This window comes from Ammodytes marinus (assembly GCF_949987685.1).
Source record: "Ammodytes marinus genome assembly, chromosome: 7".
Taxonomy (NCBI): Eukaryota; Metazoa; Chordata; class Actinopteri; order Uranoscopiformes; family Ammodytidae; genus Ammodytes; species Ammodytes marinus.
The window spans coordinates 26,988,920-27,008,898 of NC_137211.1; the positions used below are offsets into that span (position 1 = coordinate 26,988,920).

At 40.4% G+C, this 19,979-nt stretch overlaps 1 protein-coding gene across 1 annotated transcript in view; it reads right to left on the reverse strand.

Moving 5' to 3' along the window:
* klhdc8b (kelch domain containing 8B) overlaps window positions 1-19,979 on the reverse strand; it is a gene marked incomplete at both ends in the record, with an annotated part of 103,072 nt that overhangs the window by 8,263 nt on the left and 74,830 nt on the right. Inside the window, one exon of the mRNA XM_080031858.1 lies at window positions 218-319. Coding sequence (XP_079887984.1) covers window positions 218-319 — 102 coding nt within the window. The remainder of the gene's footprint in view (window positions 1-217; window positions 320-19,979) is intronic.

Below are 19,979 nucleotides of genomic sequence, written 5' to 3' on the forward strand. Positions count from 1 at the left end.
TGTACCACATCACTACAAAAGGTGTTATTGTAATAATGAGTGTAATCCTTTTTAAATGCTGAACTGAAGAACTTAATTTTATACTATGATATACCTACAAATAATAAGGTCATTCTACCCTTTCCTTCAATCTTGGCTCAGAGCGCAGTGCTTTGTTGAATTGAAGGAAAAGAGGAGACTGAAAAAAAAGAGTGGTAAAAAGAAAGTAAGTGCTGACCTAGACCCCCAGCTGCAATGACTCTTCCACCCAGGCATCCTGCCACAAAGTCTGCTCTCTTCTCCTTCATCCGCGATGTCCGGCTGGGTTTGAGCCAGATACCTGCCAAAAGGTGAGAGGACACAAGATACACTGTCAGTCATTTTAATCCCAAGGGTATCTCAAAAGAAAAAAACAACATAGCATACAGCGTAGTTTAGAGTATGGTAACCAAAACGTTATAGGGGAAGGTGGGGTGATTTGTGCATTTTGGAAGTTGCAAAACCCCTTGTTTCTAGAAAACCGTGGAAGAAATTGGAAATGTGACCACATATTTAAGAAGAGCCATCCATTTGACTCATCCTGTAAAGAAGGGAGACACAAGGAATAAGATATAAGCACATTTAAGCTCAAAAAACTGTGTTTTGCCTTTCAAAGTAAAATTTCCATGATCAAGGTTTTTTGATTATTGTGTCTGAACAATTATAGACACGTTTGAAAACATTTGACACATGTTTTAGTGCTTTGGTATGCTACACTTTGAGTCTATATAGTTAGCACAATGTCAACCCTAAATTGCTGCATCATGCCTATTATCCAAAATTCTGGGGATGGGGTGATTTGTGCACAAGGGCCTGGGTGAGTTATAAGTAAGTAAGTAAGTAAAATGTATTTATAAAAGCACATTTATGACAGTTTGCACTGTCCAAAGTGCTGTACATAGTGCATTCAGTAGGTAAACAATGAAGGTAAAATAACAATAACCAAAATAAAAGACGTAAAGCCCATACATCCACATAAACACAGATAGTAGTGCAGAGGTAAGTAAGTAGTGCAGAGGTTAATGGGGAGGAAACACCAGGGTGTACATATGGGTTTTGAGCCTTGATTTAAAGGCAGAAATGTAGGGGGAATCACATTTGTCAGGTGGCAGTTGGTTCCACAAGCACGGAGCAACTAGTGCAAAGTACATTTCTGAGAGTTGTGCCAGTGGCATGGCTGTATACGCTGGTCACCAAAAGAAAGTGATTGTCTACAGTAGCTCAGAAGAGAGTGACATCTCAATTCCACTTAACGACACCACTGATGAGAGTTCAGATGGCCAGAAAGATGATGATGGTGACTTTGTCATTGTGCGACAAGACAACTTTTTTTCCGAAAGCTATATTTCTTAAACAGTTTATTCCAGATCCAAAGTTTTTATTGCCAGGGATGCACAACATCCTGAAATATATGTACATATTTGAGTTGGAGACATAACTGTCAAGGCCTCACTTTAAAATCACTTTGAGTAAAAAGTTGCACAAATCACCCCACCTTCCCCTACTCATAATTAGACTTTGTAAAACTTTACATTGCAAGACGTTGGCATTATATGTCGTAAAAACCTCCACTGTTCTTATTTCAGGCTGTTCAGCCGATTCTGGGACCCATGGTGCTGGTATTTTCTCCCATTCATCCTCATGAGCATTCGTGAGATCCAACACTGATGATGGCTGATAAGGTCTGGCTGAGTTTGTGTTCCACTATATCCGAATAAGTACAGGGTGGGGTTGAGGTCAGGGCTCCTTACAGGCCAGTGAAGTAACTGCACTCTAAACTTCCTGTACAGTTCGGTAGGGTACGGTATGGTTTGGTACAGAATGGTAACCAATAGATCTTGCTTGCGTTTCCACTGCCGACAGCACCCTTACTTGGTAGGTGAGCTATATGCCTGATGGCGAGAGACGCAAAGTAATTAATCGGCTCTGGCCACAGCAGCTACGTTACTATATTGACATCTAGCAGCTATGGAACTATGGTGACATCATAGCAGCGGGACACAGTGTAGCCCACTGATTAATTTAATGAAGAGGAAAAAATGTGACCCATTAATAAACAGTCCTATAATAATAATTTAGAAAACTGTAAATAAAAAGAAAAAAATGGGGCTGATTAACAACCATATAAAGAATAGATCTAACTATTCTGGAAATAAACTTTTCAATTTCTTGAGGGTAAAAATTGAAATGAGAAGATTGATGCTTCTCATCTCTGCAGATTTACAATGAATCAAGAGCCAGCAGGGACTTGGCATGACAACAAAAAAAACCTAGCGAGCATCTGTTCAAAGCAACAACATAAAAGCCTTCCTAATAGCACCTCTAAAGCTCACTATGTGGCATGATGTGCCTCATTTCCCCCCCAGTTTCCACACACTGCTACGCTTCATGACTCTTTTGTTAAAGGCCACATGCTCTTTCAAGACACTCTCATAGTCCTGGCTGGGCTCCTAGTGTAGTTATTTTTGCCAGTGATTTACCGTGTCTCCTGTCTGCCTCTGTGTGTGTGTGTGTGTGTGTGTGTGTGTGTGTGTGTGTGGGCATGGCTGACAGTCTCCCTGAATAGGTGTAACCATTGTTTTCACGTGTTCAGTTTGAACACCTGGCCATCCATCTACTCATTACCCTCACAGTGTACATAGTGGACTCTAGGGCTGTTTGATTATGGCAAGAATAATTATCATGATTATTTGGATTTATATTGTAATCAGGATTATTGTAACCTGAGAAGAAAGACGGTAAGCAGGCAGAGCACCCAATCTACTTGATAGTTGAGGACAATGCCAGTTTTCACTCTGCAGTCCGTGTCTGGCAGCATTACTCCATTTTCATGACAGCAAATACATTTTCTTGTTCTAATTTGTGAACACTTTTTTAAAAAATGCATTCAATTTGAAGTTTTGGAATGTTAAAGTAAAAAAAACTGTTTTAACAATTAAGAAAAACTGTTCAATGTTCACACTCTTCCCCATGTTTAGAAATTAGATATTAGAAATACATTTTTGTAAGCAGGGAGGTGCTATGGCTGGATGTGGGCTAGTAATGGCAACATGATGATAAAGTCTGAGTCAGAGGATGGGTAAGGAACCAGCAGCTCGCTAATATATATGCTGGCTGCAACACACCAGCTATTCAGCCGGAGAAAATGGAAAGGCTAGACAACATGCAAATATAGTGCGGATATACCAGAAGAGAGGAGTTGTGCCTTTAAAGAGCCATACAAGCTTGTAACCTATGCCTTCTACCAGCGCTGTCTGTAGATAAATTGACAGAAATAGCCAAAAAACTGTTACTGTCTATTGTCTAAGTGTTACAGCTTTCTTTATAGTCAGTTATAGCACTTTTTATCTGATTGACTGATAAATGGGACTTTAATCGTGACATATCGCACACAAAAAAACATACACAACAATGATACAATTAAATGACCACAACACTTAGTGACAGATCAGGGTCACGTGGCTCGTAAACTGTCAAAACAATTCAAAAACTGATGATTTTGTGTTTCCGTTTGTCAAGAACGTACACTGTGTAATTATGGAAAGCTGTTATTGTAAGGAGCTAGAGCAGAAGTGATGTGCCTACCTGTGCTTGCATGTGTGTGAGGGAGAGAGAGAGAGAGGCCCTTGCAGGAGATGTCGCTAAATGCGCAAAACATAATTACATAATTATGTAATTAAGATTTTACAGATGAAGACCCAAAATAGAGGATCACTAACATGATGCAGCAATACCCTACGTCAGTTCAACAAGCAACTAGTATTGGACATCATTTTACCCTGTTTCCATTAGTAAAATGATTCATTATCATAATGATAATGCAGCTTGCAATAAAACTGTATATGAAAATATCAATATTTTAAACTGCATGCAATGGACAGCACTCTATTTTCTGTCCTTTGCGTCAAACAAGTCCATCGCTCAAGGTTGAAAATATCAAACTTTTCACACGTTTTTGTCACGTCCTAACAGCCAAACAATGTTAACATTCTCCCGACGTCACTCGTCTGTAAGTACTGTTGCTGAAAAACAATGGAGGAGGAGAGGATGGTTGTCTGACTAACAATGAGTTTGAGATACTTAGACTATGATCAACGCAATCGTGAGACACAAAAGTGAATGTGAATTTAAGTATGACTAAAACCTCCTATGTACATCATCCATTATGACTGGGTTATAAAACAGATAATAAACAGAGTTTCAAAAATAAATGAACCTCATTTAACATCCATTTCCACATATTAAGCCACTGAACAAAAAGAGATGCATGATACTGAGCCAGAGCGCCTGGCTAATTAGTCTTTACAATATGATCAATGATTGGAATGCCCCGCTTGCTTTCCAGTTCAAATGAAACACCACAAAAGTAGCATCGCATGGCACTCATACTGTCTGACTACAAAGGAGAGGTAATTATTTTCAAGAAACCCTGGCTCTTCCTCTCTAGGATAGAGAATTTTTTAATTTATTAATAATTACACATTTTACGCAGCAACAAAGGAAAGATTTGACGCAGTGTCGCGATTTTATCAGATCATTAAAATGTGGAAACTTATGGTTACTTGCTTTGGATCCAAAAAAACATGCCTCCGCTCCATCCCCTTTTATCAAATTTATTACATCACCAAATCGTATCTTTATCAAACGAGAGTGTGAGCGCATGTGTGTATTCTCACAAAGTAGCCTGCTATTACATTTTTCCAAACAAAGATGAAAACTTACCATGCAGCATGCCGCACTGCTCCTACTGTATGTGAGGACACAAGAGTCACTCTGAGAAAAAGGGAATGCTTCTATTCATCAGCACAAATGATTGATTATATGTGCGTATAGCCAACTGCACAATTTTTTGGGGAGACAATAAGCAGACAATTTTTTTTACTCTGGTCGGTCATGTTGAACCGACGTATAAGGCTGCCCACACACACACACACACACACACACACACACACACACACACACACACACACACACAGTCTGTGGTTGTGTATGAGAGGGGGTGAGTAGGGTGACATGTTGGGCAGATAGACGTCTGGCGGACTCAGCTGGAGGAGAGAAGATTGTGTTATTTAAAGCTCCTGGAATCAATCCTCCTCCTTTCTCCTTTTCACCCAACCCAGACACGAGCACTTCACCCTGTACCCAGCTCAATAAGACACACACACACACACACACACACACACACACACACACACACACACACACACACACACACACACACACACACACACACACACACACACACACACACACACACACACACACACACACACACACACACACACACACACACACACACACACACACACACACACACACACACACACACACACACACACACACACACACACACAGACAGAGGGGCAAATTATCCTATGCATAGAAAAAAACTCTGACTCTCTATCTTATACACACATTCACATACACACTACATCTCCCCAATGGAAGGATGCAGTTACACCCCACCTCGTCCCATTACGGAGTGACATCACGATGTTAGAAATGGGAAAATATTGGCAAGGAAATGGGCTTGTAATGACAGCAGGCCCTCTGTTAGACCACATTATGATAGATTGCCTGAAATGCATGGAACATTTTGGGCATTAATATACCAGTTGATAAAAGCGAGCGCCTCGTGGCCTGGTCTCCCCACCCGCCTTTAAATCACATGTCGAAAAGTTTTTGTATACGTTTTTAATAGTTGATAGACAAGCACCAGCACAACAGAGGTTCATTTTCTCAAACCAACCAGTTAAAATTGACATCACCCTTTTGTTTGAAGACATCAACCGTTCTGTTAAAATGAACCAAAGACAGAGTTCAGTGTCTACATTTTGTGTTTCAAGGTATTATGTATTTTAGTCGTGAGCCATAATTTGGTTGAAAAAAACAATATCTATCATTTGAACAATTCTGTCAAGAATATAAGCACTGTAATGGAACACTATTAAGGGTCATTTATTATAAAATGCATTTCTCTTGGATCTCCTAAATTCCATCACTGGAAATGTACTAACAAAAGGTGAATTGAAAATTGATCCACATTACGAGGAAACAATTTCACATTATCTTATCGACAATGCAATATATTATCCTTACGGTATTCCACAACAGTATTCGCTCTTCAGAAACACCCTACATTAATCTCAGCACTGTGAGTCATCAGTGAAAGTGTTTGCAGAATGAAGAGAAATGAAATATGCAAGGTGTTGAAGACAAGGTTTATTACTGTTACTGAAAGTGTTTTGTTGTCACTACACACTAAAATGAGTGGCATCAAGGTCTACAGTGTGTGTATAGAGTCCATGTTGATTCCCATATGGTCAAATGTATCTGCATATGCTGGCTGACAAGACTGATGATGAATTCACAGCGACCTAGCATGCTAGCACTCACGCATTTACGCCAGCAATGAACAAACTGATACTAAACATAATGTTGTTAAACAGCCCACATATCTACAAGCTGTTGTTGGATTGATCTGTACTGTAAAAAGCTGTCAGGCAGACAAACGAGCAGTATTATTACCCAGTGTGAGAGGGAGTCAAATGCATTAACGTTATAAACATGGCTGCATTTTAATGAACAAGGGTTGATTCTGAAATAGTTCCAGTTAGCCCGACAATATGGCATAGTGGCATGTTAAAAAATGAGTTGTACTTCACTCTACCTGATGAAGCCATCTCTAGCACTCGGTACCATCCGTTGGGTCCAAAGAAAGGCTGCAAGGGCCAATGACATGTTAAATGTCCAGACCCTTTCAGTTGCCTTCTATCCAGGAAGTTTTAAACAGGAGAATTGCTATTGGCATGTGGCCGCTTCATGGTGGAGTTTTTTTTTAAGGTAATCCTACTTTCTTCAGTTTTTCTCTGGCAGTCAATGTCAGTCGATCATTGGAAAAGTCCATCAGTCCACAACTGCCGTCCAGACTTAAAGGTGCAGTGTGTAATATGACATAATCAAGAAAGTTCTACAAAGTTCTGGAATGCAACACTCCCTGGGTAACCCCACCCCTTTCGAATAATAACAGAAGCTACAGTGGCCTTCAAGGACAAGAACAATTCTAATTTCTAAACAATGCACCTGATGACATTCCAACTATGACACTTTCAAGATGGCGGCACTAGGTCTTGGTCCAAGATATGCAGAAATATGGACATACAGTATATGAGACCCTTTCTAAGGGAAAAAATAATAATAAAAAAAAATGTTCAGCTATTATGCACTAAATTAAATGTACTTATGGATATTATAATTACTTTCTACAAAATCTGCTAGGAAATAAAACCCAAAATTCTACACACTGCAGGTTTAAGTATCTCCACTACTACTGGATGGATTGCCATGACGTTTGCTACAGACATTATTCTCATATGTAGGATTAATTGTAATAACTTTGGTGATCCTCTGACAACTTATCTAGCTCCGTCATCAGGACAGATTTGCTGACTCCACCTTTTATGTAGTTTAATTTCATAGGTTGTACCCAGCAGAATGGTGTACATGCATGCCACAAACAATATTAAATGCATTCTTTTTTACCAATAGGTTGAAATGTGGGTTGAATGAAGTTTTCTTCTTTTTGTTCAACCTGAATTTACAACATAAGGTGTTCTAATTGTAACTATCATTAGTCCGTTATACTAAATGTATACTCTGTGTTAAAAAGCCTGCAAAAACATGTTCTTTCAGCTTCACTACGTAATTTTGCTGGATTTTCTGGTTTAGAAAGCCTATCCCACAATCTCTTCATTTGGCTCTTTGAAAGCAAGTATTCTTTCTCTCTCATCCCTGCTTTCTTCTCAGTTAATCACATCAGCTCACATAAAGCCACACACGTACAACACATGTGACTGTAAAGCCCGAGGCCAGACCTGCAATGCAGGTTTGATTAATAGCACTCTACTATCGATTACAAGGATCAATGCTCTAATCTGCATAGTTTATGAGGATTAAGCCGATGTGCAAAGCAAGCAGAAAAAACGATACACCCTTGAGGACTTCAAAAACTTTTGTGTGTGATTCCGGCTGCGTTACAAATCGCACACTCTTTCTTTCTTCTATTCTACATACTACAACTGATCGTGAAAATAATCTAGTTAGGATGCAGTTTAGGGATACAATTGGGACATCCTTTTACTTATTCATTTCATCGTAACGTTGCACCTTGATCTTGCCTCCTGCTTATATGTCTGTCCCATCCCTGGTCATTTTCACTTGGAGACTCTGTCGATGTGACATCACTTAGAGTGCAGTGCGCACTGGATTCTGGGTCAGAATAGCCTAAATAGCATGCTAATTTTAACATAAAAAATCTTGAATAGATATAGTAGGCATTCCGGTATTTTTAAGCATACTAAATCTGACCACAAGTAATTGGGAAATCCTAAATCTTTTGCAACCATACTAAATAGCAGAAAGGATGGGTATTGGAATGCAGGTACAATCTGCAGTTACCTGCCATGTTTAAGTGGTGGGCCCTACAAGGTGATGGGGTCTTCAATCAGTTCTACTGTCATGACGAGATGATGCACTAGTCTGCTTCTGAATAATTACAGATCTACAAACGTTTCGATGCAGGATAATTTTTACCATTCGTATGAATCGTATAAATTCCCTGCTCATGATATTTGTACGAAAACATCATCCCGTGAATGACCTTCCAAAGTACAAGCAAGTATGAATCAATCAATCAGTCAGCTTCTGGACACACTACACTGAATGCAGAGCCCAACAAGATATGTGTATCAACCACACTCACATGAAGATGAAGAGCGGTACACATCTAGAGTCAAGGGAAAAAACAGTTGCTAAAAAAACTAGTAAAAAAAGCAATGTTGTCTTTTAACGCAGACTTAACGGCAGCTCTCCTAGTGGTATGGCAGTGGGATATCTACTGAGTGTGAGCTAAGGGAGAAGCTCCAGCACAGCAGGTACCTTATTACTACAGCTGTAAATTCAGTTGTCATTCAACATTTAAAAAAAGGCTCTGCCATTGCTCACAATGAGAATTTTCAGCCCTGTGGAGTTTTTTCAGATCACAGAAAGAAAAGGATGATAGTTATCTTTTGCAGCAAAATGTTCTCTATTTTCTGAAAAAGCATTTTGTTTTTGTCTCAACACGACATTGCATGAACACTAATTATGCTTTAAGGTCTTGGCACACCGGGCGCGACGCGAATAAACGGCACGTAAAAGCGAATGTTTTGAAATGTGAATTCTGTCGCGTCTCACTTTAAGAAGCAACGTCCCAGAAAAATCAAACTCATTTCGAAAAAATAAAAGACGCAAATTACTACGGCGCTGGTGTGGAAGCTTGTATTGACTCTGTATACGTTCGTTAATTGACGAATTAATCGCACAAATAAAACGCGCCCGGTGTGCAAAGGCCTTTACATACATTTCTTAAAATTCTATAGTTTTTGCTTGCATACCATAAAATAGATGAAAGACTGACTATTTTAGATGGTTGCGAGGTGATATGAAGGATGACCAAAGAGATCTAGAGAGTTTCAGCTGTCTGAAACACATGCTTTGGCTTGTCTCATTAAACCCCCCTATGTATCATCTTTTTATAAAGTGGTAAATGATGAAGGGTCGTTATCACAGATGGTATCACTGTCTGACTCCATCTGGGCCTTACATTCCAAATTGAAAGGGGACTTTTTATGAAAAAACTGACTTTTCAGGTGTTTGTGCACAATTTGTACCTATTTGATGTCCCTTTTAGCCCACACACGATGACAAAGGACACACTTTCAGTTTCTTCTGGGCTGCTTATGTCGAAAAAAAATTCAATCGACACACTATTCCAAAAAGCTTTGAAAAGTGATGTCACGGTTCAAAGCTCGTTAACATATAACACTCCCACGGGAAAGCTACAAATGAGACGCCAGAGACTCTGCAGTTCATTTGCATATCAACACGCCCCTGTAGGTAACCACACCTGGGACACAAACGTCTGCAGTTTTCAGAGGTGTGTGTGATTAATAAGTGACATCAACATAACGTTGGCTTTTTGGCACAAATGAACAGTCCCCCAAAACGTGGGCACACACATACACACACACACAAGTTGAATTATGGTGTGGTAGGCCTATGTTTTAGTTGTTTTAGTGCGTGTGGCTCCAGCTGAAGACCCTGCAGCTGACCAGAAGGGTGCCGGAGGAGGTGCGGCAGGCAGATATGCCAAGCAGGAATAAGATCACACACTTAAATTATATTTTTGTCCAGTGTTAACACCATCATTTGTATTTTCAATTAATAATTTTTTTTAAAATGTATATATACACCTTCTGTCATTTACCTTTCTGTTCCTACAACAATAAACAAGAGAAAATAAGAATTTTTATGGCATATTTCCAATGGTTGAATTCATCGTGATCAATCCACAGCCACCCTGTGATTAAAAATTGTAATCATTTGAACAACCCCTGCTATAATAATTAACCAGTACAACGCATTTGTGAAATATCAACATAAAGTATTTTAGTCCTGTGCAAATATATATATATATATATATATATATATATATATATATATATATATATATATATATATATATATATATATATATATATATTGTTGTTTGTTTGCTATTACTGTACATTGTTCATTAAAACGTATTCAAGACGATGATGTTTAAGAATACGTGAATGGAGGATTTTAAATATTGAATCTGTTGTATGACACTCCTTAATTTAAAGTTTAAATGCATTTGTGTATGGATGTTATTATTGGCATAACTTATAAACAATGAAGCCACATTATTTGGGTCAGGGATAGGGTCTGCAAGAAGCTTTTGAGAGTTAATTGGTAATCAAATAACGCTACTGTATCTACTAAGTATGAAGTAATAAGAATTATGGTTTATGATTAAAACAAACTATTATTGTTTTGATGATGCAAGTGGATTTCACAAGAAATAACTAGCTGCAAAAGAACACACTATTTTCTTTGTATTTTAAACAGAAGTCAAATTTAAGTGAAACTGAATAAGCAGAGATATATGTTGACAGTAAATGAAAAGAGATATAGGCAGAAATGTTGATTTGAATATTTTTATTGAACTGTTGCTCTTATCTTTTTTTATATGAAACATTATAGTTTGGTTCCTTTTGCTATATGTCACCCCACTCACCCTACCCGAACCCAAAAACCCAAGTCCTGCCTGACGATGAAATGAAATATTAGACGTTACAAATTATTTTCAATAAAACCAATAGCTAGTGCTAATTGCTGTGTGGTTTTCGGGAAACCGGAGCACCCGGAGTAAAACCCTATTATGGCAGAACCAGGACTAGAGGCAGGACTTGAGCTCTGCATTGTAATCATTCTGAAAAAAAACACAAGAGATTATCAAAACATTTCCCCAAAACGAATGCTACATTTCACCTAATACTTGCTTGTACATTTGAACGCTGTACTAAAGGGCTTGAAGATGATTTTGCCCACAAAGGAGTAGAATATTAAGATTGCACAATAATTTTGATTTTGCAGCCAGGAGCAGTTGCCCACCGACTCGACCCCAGGTAAGCAGATGAAGATGACATTAGATGATTAATATTACAAGTTCTTATTAATGAAACCAAGTTCTTATTAATGAAACCAATAGCTATTGTGTAATTAATTTGGTTTTTCGGGAAACCGGAGCACCCGGAGTAAACCCTATGATGTCCCACTGAGCTGGCCCTAAGGACCCAAGTCCTGCCTAACATTATGGTAACAGTAGTGGAGAAGATAGATGACTTGGACTTGAGGCAGGACTCCACCTCTGTATTGTATTCATTTTGAAAGAAAAACATAAAACATTTTCCTTCAAGATGAATGCTACTCTTCACCTAATACCTATTTCTAGTAAAGGGCTTGGATATGACTCTGAGAGTAGTGGAAAGGAACCTGCAAATGGGGCAATGCTTTGTTGGTGGTACAATCAAGTAATACTTGAAAAGTGAGGCAATGCATTTTTCAAGTTCTGGTTCCCCTAAATACATTGACACCAGCACCATATCTGCACAGCCCCACTTTTTGCACAGGTCCTTAAAAACAACCTTGTCTAGATTCTTAAATGTTGCAGGGGTGATGCTAAAATCTGTTCCCTCAACTTCAGCCCATGTGTTTTCATAGATACGCTGGATGATGTCCTCTATGTTAACAATCGTCCGGCTAATGTTAGCTTCGCAAAATGTACGTGAAACCAACTTCTCCACGAGTACCCTGACCGTCATCTTCCTTTTTGATTCCTGCATCTTTACATCTATTACAACTTCAATTGGTAAAGGGTCACTCACCTCCACGGCGGTGACCTCCTGCAACTGTGTATGTGACCCGGCATCAATTAAGGCCATTGTCACCCTTCTACTGTGGCCGAGGACCTGGGTATTCACCCACCAGCCCATCAGTGCCACAAAACCCCAAACTTTGGTCTTAATGTCCGAATACATGTCATCATGTGATGGAGGGACAGACACATTCCTGCAGGTTTCCCTTCTCCTAATTGTCTCTGGGATCTCTGGCGCCATCCCATCCGAAACGTGACTGTAGAGGACATCTGTCAGGTCTTGAGTAAATACCAGCATTTTATCGCTGGAAACATTTTTAAATTTACGGAAGACACACACCTCCTTTTCACCCTCCTCTGTCAGCAGAGAGTTAACACTAGCCATTAGTGTTTCCATTGAGTCTGTACTTTCAACGTTTGGGTCAAGGTTGAATCTAGTTTTAAGCTTCATCACTATGCGATAGATGGTTGCTTTGGCAAAGCGCTTTGCAAGGAAGTCCTTCATCTTGCATCCGACACACTTCATGGTTGATTTGACTTTCTTCGGTGTGGATTCTGATTCTGGACTTGCACCTTTCGCTTCTGCCTCCTCTGAACTCTTTTGAATTATGATCTGAGCAATGTCATCTGCTGCAAAATCAATCTCCAGGGAGGTTTCTTTTTGCAGCAGCTCATAGTCAGCGTCCGACACATCATCCAAAAGAGGTTCCATCATATCATTGACCTCCTTTCTTATCAACTCCTGGACAGCCTTTGTTGTTGCTGCCACCAAGCTATCGTGTGAGGACACTTTATCCGGGGTCTGGGTTCTTACACTTCCAACTGTTGACTCAGAGCGGTCATCAGTGACTATCAATTCCTGCTTCTCTTCACTGCTCCTCTGTCTAAGTGGTCGCGGAGAGCACAGCACCTTCAGCTTCCCTCCGAATGCCTGAACCATTTTACAGGCATTATTGACCATGGCGTTAAGTTTGCGTGGGGGAGTGACACGCTGATTAATAATAGGCTCCGCCCTGACAATACTGCTGGAGATAGCAGAGTTAACATTATCTGCAATCTCCTTACCCAACAGGTCTGTGAGCCGCTTTGAGCTGTCGCTCACAACCTGGTCCGTTACTTCCAGTATCTCAGCGAAGCACTGAGGGAGTTTGTCTCCCAGATGAGACACTACAAACTCCTCAGATACAATACCATTGAGGCCCCTGAGAGCCATCACAAGTGCCTTTTCAACTGCTGCTATAACATCTACCAGCAGGTCGGCCAACAATATCTTAGTGGCCTCCTCAGGGGTCCCTGATCTTAAAAGTGTCCATTGTTCCTCTGTCATATGATCAAAAAAGTTTTCTATCAGTGGACGAACCCCTTCCACTGTAAACTGCGGAAGCTCCTCTGTCAGAACTGGTACGTCTCTATAAATCGCGACAGCTTCTGTATTTTGATCCATTTTGTTTGATGCGTTTTGGTTTTCTTTTCTAAACTCCTTGTTTTTTTAGTTTTCACGAACTGTTTGGTTAGTATGCGACTGGCTGCAAAGAAGACCAAGAATGTTTTGACCAAAGGAATTCCCTAGAATTGATTCCTAAAGTTCAGGTGACATCATCACAATCTGAGATCAAAGGATCTTCAGAGATCAGAGGAATAATGTACCTGAAGCTCCGCCCCTCAAACCAGCCAGCTCATAGATCAATGGAATACTGTTCCAGAAGCTCCGCCCCTTGAAACAGCGACAGAAAAACAAAAAATGCTGCAGCCTAGCAACAGTTGCTAAGCTGCAGCTCTTTTTTCAGCTTTGTTGGATGTTCAATTTGTTCAATGGACTAAATATCTTGGTCAATTTTATACGAAGATTGATCTCTTCATGAAATTTATTTCGGTACTACATACATTGCATTGAGTTGGCTATATTATATCAATCGCGCATTGAGAGTTGGCTTACTAGGTTATTACTCAGGCTGAGATCTTTTCTCATTATTACAACATCAGGATCACCCCTCTCATTCATCAATATCGTGGCTGGCTGGCTGCAGGCAACGATGACACTATCCGACATTACCGCCTTTTATTTCCTGATTACGAGATCCTTTCTCTTAAGTACGAGATCCTTGTATCCTAATTGCTAGATCCGGTAGGGTGAGATTTTTTTTTTTATTTGCTGAATGTTCAGCGCCGCTGTAGAAAAAGGCCTAGGCTATTATAATTCAACTTGGTATAATATAGTCAATTCAGGAATGAAAACATAGCTACATACTGGCACACACACACACACACCGACACACCGACACACACACACACACACACACACACACACACACACACACACACACACACACACACACACACACACACACACACACACACACACACACACACACACACACACACACACACACACACACACACACACACACACACACACACACACACACACACACACACACACACACACACACACACACACACACACACACACACACACACACACACACACAAATAATGATTAAAAGATATGTTAATTTTCTATTTAATGATAACCTCCATCAACAAATTATATACTGTCCATTTAATAATGATTTCTTCATGATTAGTTTGTATGTTTGGACAACAATGTAGCTCTATGGCAGGGAGGAATACGCTCTATCAGGCTTCTAGTAAACAGGCAATGATAATAGGACGCTAACTGTTGTCTTTGCATCACATGCTGTGAGCACCATACGATTAGATTCAAGCGTGTTGATGTTGCAGGCAACAACCAATATTAAAGACTACAAGCCAATGTTTAAAAGACTACGTAAATAAGCCTAAAGTAAATGGATTTGTTAACTAATTCATTAATTCACGATTTCAATGTAACATTGGTATTAAATAAAGTAATGCTCTATTCCAATTCCCATGCCCCTTGAAGTCCTCCATAGAAGGAAGATTGATGGTGTGATGTGAAGCTTCTCGTAGAGGACACACGCCACCAGGACAAATCGCTTCACCCTGACAAGGTCCTTTTCAAGAGATTAAGTCCTGCCTGGAGAGATTAAGCGGCCCATTGTCCGTCGTGTGTTCCTCAGTGTGTGCTTGATTCAGGCCAGGGATGTATGTCAAGAGTCTCTTGAAACCTCTTGCTAACCACGTTCGCCTCTTCTTGCCTGGAACAACCCTGAATCTAGCAAATAGATTCAGGGGGCTTTTCTATGCCTCTGATAATTGTCCAATTCTTTGCATTTGTAATAATAACACTGGATTCATGTCACTAATGTCACAAACACTTGTCACAGCTGAGAGGGGGCATGTGCATCTAGAATATTAATTAAAGCACATCACAAAATACCCCATCAATTAGCAGTGCATGTGCATATTGTAGCTGGTAGGCCTGGCTCTTGTGTTGCTATGTTTGATTGGAGTAATTTAGCTGTCGGCATGTTGCATCTTGAGGTGACTGATACATGAGTGAATATGTTATACCTGCTTTTCTTTGCAATGTTGTTTAAACACAGGTTATACTAAAATCCTAGTTAGACCTTTTAGATGTATATTTCTGATGGCAATGTTTAGGACAAATGCCTGGAGGAGTGTGCTCTTCATATAGCAAAGGCAGAAAGTGAAGGTGTGAAAGATGGGCCGGTAAATGGGTGAAAAGCAGATTTTGTGCAAGGGGCCAAAGCAATTAATGTCTGCCTTTTTGTAGAAATCTTTTCATTATCCTTAACCAATCGTTTCATCAATGGCACATTGCTGAAGGCCCCACCTCCGCTCAATGTAGGCTGTCATGTCGTTGAGCTTCTCCTGGTCAGGAAAACCAATCAGTTCTGGAACCAACACTTTGCAGGCAGCATCCCAGATATTGGATTGGATCGGCCCCATCCCTATAGCAACAAGACTCCATAATAAATATATTGCCCTGGTTCTAAAATCTTTGTTTTAATAAGAGTATTGATGTATTAATTAATTATCTTTACAGCCAAGTCTAATAATCCAGCAATTTTCTTTTTTACCGATGTTCCAACCTTGTTACTTGCAAACTCTTATGGCAAAATGCTAGTTATTCCAACAATCTTGCCATTACATTTCATTTAGTTGATGCTTCTCTGCTGCCCTGATGTCATTGGGGAGCTTGTTCCAGGGAAAGCAAACAGTCTGAATTTTCCTGAGCAGTAGCTGAGTCCCCCTTGTTTCAGACTATACACACTCAGTTCTAAATGAATCAAGAAATATAATCAGATTTTTCCATGACAACACTGGTCAGATTTGCAGGATTCAAACGATGGCTTTTATTGAGAATACATACTATTAATAATGGTATGCATTTAAAGCAGCTGCAATCTATATATGTTTTGAGTATATCAATGGGTGACAATGACTTTGAGTAAAGCAAAAGGAGTGATGATGATCTTGTTTATATTTAATTATTACCCGACAGTGCAGTTCCCGTAAGCTGTAAGGAGCATTTTGGCCTCTTGTGTCTCATTGTTTTTGATTGGCGACCTGCAACTTTACTCTAAAAAACTCTCTCTCATGCAACCAGTCGGATATTTTTCTCCAAACCTTGTAAATACCTACTGCTTTCAAAGATCATGCCTCCAGTTTGTAATACCAACAATAGGTTATCTACAAGCCCAGGCAAAATCTGCCCAAGAACCCTAAAAAATGAAAAACTAAAACCTTTGCATATTTTTTATTCATATATTTAAATCATTGGCATTTATCTATAAACGTTTTGTCTGTATATTATATGCTTAAAAATATTGTGTTTTAGTCCTACACCTTTTGCTTTATTTCATTTCTGTGATGCACATTAATATATGTGTAATTGTGTGCGTTGCTGTTGTCGCAGATACACACATGCCGTGCAAAAATTTTGCATTCACACCTAAAGCATTCCTTAGCTTTCAAGTCTGGGCTTTCTCTAAAGGTGACTTGAGAATGAAACCTGATTGTTGAGAAAAAAAGGGTGTTTATTATTAAAAGCCAAAGCCATTAAACCTGACTGAGATGATTCACCGAAGCAAAAAGGTCAATCAATGTCAACAGGCAGAGGAGTGTGTGAAAGGAGTCTTTGTTAATGTGGAAGGAAAGATGTTAGAGTTGCCTGATATGTCAGATTATTTCCACATATAGGATGTGGTTTTGTGTGTGTGTGTGTGTGTGTGTGTGTGTGTGTTTGAGAAACACGCTGAAACATCCTTTCTTGATCCGTTCACGCACCCACACACACACACACACACAGCTTGGATACCAAACAATATATTTCTGTCGTTCAATCCATTCATCAGAGAATGAGTAGCTAAATCATCCAGACCTTGGCCGCGTTTCCCAGAATCAATCGTTCTTTGGGGCCAAAGAAGGGTCGAAAGAAGGGTTCGCCAAAGAACGAGCGTTAAGATACGGGTGTTTCCCAGATGGCTTCTTTGGTGCCTTCTTTGGAGAACGCGTAAGTTGAAGCGAAAGAGCCTCTTTGGTGGGAGCTGTCCACCGCGGTCGTGCTGAAACTGAATAAATCGATGCCAGGCGAATCGATCACCCACCTCTTTATCAGCGCATAAGTCACACACAGCGCCCCGTGGTCTCCCCCACACAGGTGGAATTAGGCTACGCATGTATCGTGTGTGTGTGGGGGTGTGTGGGTGCAGAGGGGGGGGGGGGGGGGGCAACAAGTGTATCCAAGTAGTAATCAAGCCCATTAGCGCATATATACCCCGTGGATAGGCACACACATGTGAGAGTGGAATAAAGCGGCAGAAAAAGAAACAAGCGGGCACCGTCGTTTACCGCGGAGGAGATGGGCGTTAGTGGACGAGGTCTGGCAGCACCGGGCAGTTTTATTCGGGGGAACAAGGGGCAAAAAGAACATCACGGTGAAGAACCGTGTTAGGCAGGCCATAGCCGAAAATATGTCCCCCTCCATCCCATGTGGCCTGCGTGACTGGCGTGCTGTGAGGAAGAAGTGGCAGGAGTTCCAGAACCAAACAAAAAGGAAGAGTGCGAAGATTTCACTAATCAATCTCCCTTCGTTGCAGGTGATGCAGACGCCCAGTAAAGACAGCGCAGAGTAACCCCTCCCCCATATGGTTTCAATAAACTACTTTGGTTTCCTTTTCAACCATGTATTGTGTGTATCATTTTGCATTGAAATGAGAGTGTCAAACCTATAGCAACAAAAAGTCCCAGGCAATTTGTAATTTATCTAAGCGTAGGTTAATGACGTGTGCGTATAGTGTGCCCTTTCAACAGCATTCCAGTGCCAGACTTTGAGGTAAAGCACTCGGACACTGCAGCAATACTCATAGTGTGCAGGACGTTACATGTAGCCTACATCTGCTGGTTCTGTTTATTTATTTCAGCCTTCAGGCCTGAGAGTATATGGGTGATGTGGTGGTTGTGGGTTTATGGTTTAGTGATCAGTGCTTGGTGACTGGTGGTAAAGGGGTAGGGGCTGGGGGTTGTTGGACCTCAGAAGAGGTTGATATGTTCTTAAAAACGCAGCGCAGCCAGAAGCTGCATCTCCGGGGGGCTGAAGGAAAAATTGCATGTGTGTGTGGAGACACCAGAGTGATCAGCCGTTGGATCTCCGCACGGCCGGGGCAGTCGGTACTTTGCCTGAACGGCCCGGTCTGATAGCACGTCCAGTGGGGAGAAGTGCCGACGCACGTATGCATTTATGTAAACCGTCTGGCTTCGCGCACGGCGAGGCTGTTGTAATGCAGCCATGGTTTCTCACACGCGCGGACTTTGGCAACGCCTTTATAGCAGGTGGAGCCGCTCTGGATGAGGTTCAGCTGAGTTCAATTAAATCTGTTTCCTTGATATCTGTCAAATGCCACAGGGTTGTGGATGTTTTTTTATGTGTAGTACTATAAACTCACATGTGTGTGGAAAACGTAAACGTGTAATTCATTAAAACATTTTTTTCTCTACTATTAGTTTATGTTTATTGCGCCAGGTCCGCATTGAACATTGTTTTATTATTTCGAAAAGTGGAGGAAATAAATTTCCCTGACGCAGCATGATCACTGACGATTTGGTCGCTAAGAAAGGTTGAAAGAGTGGGTCAGCGCCGTCGTACAGTTCCATCTTAGTGAAAGTACTACTTTCGCTAAGAAGGAATCTGGGAAACGCATTCTTCTTTCACAGCGTTCTTAAGAGCGCTCCAAAGTAGTACTTAGCCCAAAGAGGCTCTTTGGGATTCTGGGAAACGCGGCCCTTGTCTGTTGACAATCATATCAGTCTTCTGCACAAGGCTGCACCACACTCTCAAAGTCATTTAGAACTTTTGTGTGTATGTGTTTCTGTGACTGTCAATGATCTTCCCACTATCATTCACTAGTCCAAATGTCAAATGACCAAAGAGAGAGTTTTTCTACAGTTGCAATTTTTGCCCCATTTCCTCAGTTCAATGGGTCTTATATTTACAAGCTGGACAATAAGAATCAGCATCAGGTTAATTGCCAGTAGGATTTTTATGGTATTAATAAATCATGCTATTTAGCAAAGTTTCTTGTGCTCAACATATTTTATTTTTATTTTTTTCTTACTACATTGTGCAGCTGTGTTTCTCAAAGTATATTATTTTGCATGCAGTATGCATATATAGGGACATACTATTTCATGATTGCGCCTTGAGACAAGAAAAAAAAACTTACTCCTAATTATGACTTGAATAACAGCAAGAAAGAGGAAAACCTCACCCTAGGAT